The 3,306-nt window shown below is 62.2% G+C and overlaps 1 protein-coding gene across 1 annotated transcript in view; it reads right to left on the bottom strand.

Moving 5' to 3' along the window:
* Positions 1–1,580: 1,580 nt before the first annotated feature.
* The window catches only part of LOC104626852 (equilibrative nucleoside transporter 4-like), a 4,038-nt gene continuing 2,312 nt past the window's right edge, over positions 1,581–3,306 (bottom strand). Inside the window, 6 exon segments of the mRNA XM_010294877.1 lie at positions 1,581–1,723; positions 1,798–2,038; positions 2,317–2,504; positions 2,736–2,859; positions 2,862–2,888; positions 2,978–3,243. Of these exon segments, the coding sequence (XP_010293179.1) occupies positions 1,581–1,723; positions 1,798–2,038; positions 2,317–2,504; positions 2,736–2,859; positions 2,862–2,888; positions 2,978–3,243 (989 nt within the window).

The raw sequence follows: 3,306 nt of genomic DNA, 5'->3' as shown, positions 1-3,306 counted from the left end.
GGGGCGAGGCCGAGCCCAGGCGCCGCAGGGCTGGTCGGGGAGCCCCCGTCCGTCTGTCTGGCCGTCCCCCTGCGGGGTGGCATCAATGGACACGATGGGACGCCGGAGCGGAGGTCTCTGCTCACTGGGGCCCGTGGGGCAGGAGGTGCGAGTCCTTCCCCTGCAGCCACGGTCACGGTGCCTCCCGTACCCCCAGCGCCGCGGGGACGGTACCTTGCGGATGAAACGCTGGGTTTGCTCTTTTTGCCAGGCAGGGGCTGGGCAGGGCGAGACCCCGCGGTGCTGGGCGGCTGGGTCAGCGTTCCGAGCCTGGTGCTCGCTGCCTCCTGCTCCCACCTCCTCCAGCCCATGGGCTTCGCTTCCTCGGGAGGTGGCACCCGCCGACTGCCGGCACAACGAGGGGCAGCCGGTCCCAAAAAGCAGCAGCCCCTGGTGTTGGCACCTTCTCCAGATGATGGTTTCTGCTCAGCCCCTTCCCTCTCCTGCTTGCTGCCCGCAAAGGTGTTGCGCTTCAGCAGCAGTTTGCAGGCTGGCAGGGGTTCGATGGGACCCGGTGACAAATCTGGCTGCCCCAGGTACAGAGGGGACCCTGGAGATGGGGAGCAGCACAAGGGGCACCCCGAAACCCCAGAGGACAGGCAGCAGGCATCACCCTGTGTGCGTTTGCCACCCCATCGCCAGCAGCCGAGTGCCTGCAGTGCCAGGACCACGCCAGTGGCACGGCTAACGACCAGCGATCGTTGCAAAGACATTTAATCTGGCGTCGGCTTCATTTACGTCCCTTGCAGTAAATCCTGAAGCGCAGCAGCCGCTCGTGGGCGGCGTCCACTGCACTGTGGCCTCAAGACCCCTCCTCAGGCTGTCGGGAACCCCCCCTCTGCCTCCTTGCAGCCCGGGAGAGGGAGGTGATGGGGCAGACCCACAGCATGGGGTGGGGGGAGGCAAGATCCTGCCTCTCTTGCAGTTGGGGACAGGGAAAAAAAAGACACAAACAAAAAGTTGTTTTTTTTCCCAGCCAGCAGAAGTGAATTGGCTTTTTCACACAGCAACTGGCATATTTGAGGAGGATTGTAATCTCATGCCATTCTTGGTGAAAACCTGCAGCACCATCAATGAAAGCCAAGACCCACCTTCCCAGAGCCACCGGAGCCTGAAGGAGCATTTCCTTCCCTCCTCTTCCTCACCACCCTCCACCACCCTCCTCCCCAGGGCTGGTCCCCAAGGGGATACCCGTGGGGATTTGGCAGCATTTCCTTCCTCCTGGCAATGGCTTGGCTCAAACAGGAGAAGACCCCCGGCTCCTTCCCACTGGAGAGCTGCACATCGCTGATGGGGAGCCCCCCAAGAACAATGGGACCATCCCCCAGGGTGGGGGGAATGTCACCCCAAGAAGTGGCCCTGGCTGAGCAGCACAGGCCGTTTTGGGATGCCATGACCCCACGCCAATGGGATGCTGGTCTCTGCCCACCCTGGGGCAGCTTTCTGGCTCCGGGCTCCCTCCCCAAGGAGGGACATGCGGGGCGGTGGGGACCATGGTGGGAAGCGTGTCCCATCTTGTCCCCACCGCCCCACCCCGAGGCTCAGTAGCCCGACGTAAAGGAGCCGTTGGAGATTTCGGTGTAGAAACAGGTACTGTGGGATGTACTGGTGAGGCTGTAGGCAAAATACGCCACGGCAGAGCCCAGCGTTAAGCCCGTCATGTAGGACACGGTCATGGTGTTCCCTGCAGGAAGGGACATGGGGTGTCAGGGCACTTTGGCCACGCCACATGGGGTCCCCAGGAGGGCTTGGTCCTACCTGCCAGCTCCCGCTGCTCGGGGCTCACTTTCCCGGCAGCCAGGATCATGGGGACGCTACCAAAGTAGCCGTTGGTGATGCCCATGAGGAGCGAGAAGATGCAGGGCCAGGCAGGGTGGCCGAATGTGGGCCTTCCGTTGGGGTAGACACACATGATGAAGAGGGGGATGAAGACCACACGGAGGCAGGAGTAGACGAGGAGGTGGGTCCCTTTCCAGTCGTAGGGCAGGGCAGCCAGGATCTGCAGTGGGGGGCAGAGACCACGCTGTGGGGGCCGAGGAGGCTGGGGAGGGCAACAAGGTGCCCAAAATGAGGCAGCAAGGAGGAGATGGTGACAAGACCATCTGCTGCAGGATCCCAACCTCAGCCATGTCGGTGAGCAACCTCACACTAGTTAGACACCCCTGGGGTGGAGATGACCCTTGGTGGAGCCAAGCGGCTTTGAAAGAGGACACAAAAAGGAAGCACAGTGGAAGGGATGCATCCACCCCACCGCGTTGGAGTTGGCTTCTCTCCTACCTTGCCGACGAAGTCGGAGAGGTTGAAGATGGCCATGATGAGGATGGGGAGCCATTCCCCCAGCGTGCAGTTGTGGATCTCTGATTCCAGCCCGGGAAAGAGGCACAGCGTGATGAAGTAGGTCATGGCGATGGAGAGCATGTAGGCCCAGATGAGCCGGGACACGACGTAGCGGTGGAGCAGCATGTCTGGCAGGTACGGGCAGCACAGCTCAGCCAAAACCCACTGACCTACCCTTGCAGAGCCTGAAAGTCTTGCCTGCACCCCAACAGTGGCTTCCAAAGACGACATGCTTGCCCCATATTTTTGGGTGTGTTGAGAAGGGATGACCCTTCCCCAAAGCCCTAGGCTACCGATGGCTCCTTCCCCATAAAATGCTGCAGAATTGGCTCACCCCCTCCCCTGAACCCACCACCCACCTCTGAAGCTGGGCCAGCTCCTCTTGATTTTGGGCCGAGGGACATCAAAGCGCATGTAGGTGCCGCTGCCGGTCAGCTCAGCTTCGGGGCCTGGGCTGCCCCGGGGGGAGGGCTGCCCCGGGGGGAGCTGGGCTGCCCCCGCAGCCGGTTCTCCTGGGCAGGGGAGAGAGGGGACACCAGTGCCGAGCTCCAGTGGTGAGAGGGACCCCAAGAGGCACCAAGGAAACCCACCCTTGGCTTACAAATCTGATGTCCTCAGCAGTGACATCGTGGTGGACGCGGTAGCCTGCCCCATGGTCACCAGCCCCCTGGGGCTCGGGGAGACCCTTGCGGGAGCAGGCGGTGTAGTAGCGGACAAAGCGGGTGCGCTTCACCAGGAGGTGGAGGATGAAGCACGTCAGCTCCATGCCGATGGAGATGAAGAAGAAGATGACCGTGTTCTCCTTCTCGTCTGACAGCAGCAGCTTGGTGAAGATGCGGCTGAGTGAGATGATGACCCCGGCGGTGCCTGGTGGCACAGAAGAACTATTGGCACCGGGTCCTGCCGAGCCCCACCGCTCGGGGACCCCCC

This window comes from Phaethon lepturus, unplaced genomic scaffold (assembly GCF_000687285.1).
Source record: "Phaethon lepturus isolate BGI_N335 unplaced genomic scaffold, ASM68728v1 scaffold23199, whole genome shotgun sequence".
In the NCBI taxonomy this organism is placed as follows: domain Eukaryota; kingdom Metazoa; phylum Chordata; class Aves; order Phaethontiformes; family Phaethontidae; genus Phaethon; species Phaethon lepturus.
The sequence above is the reverse complement of the archived record's forward strand: the minus strand, read 5'-3'. Positions and strand labels throughout refer to the sequence as shown.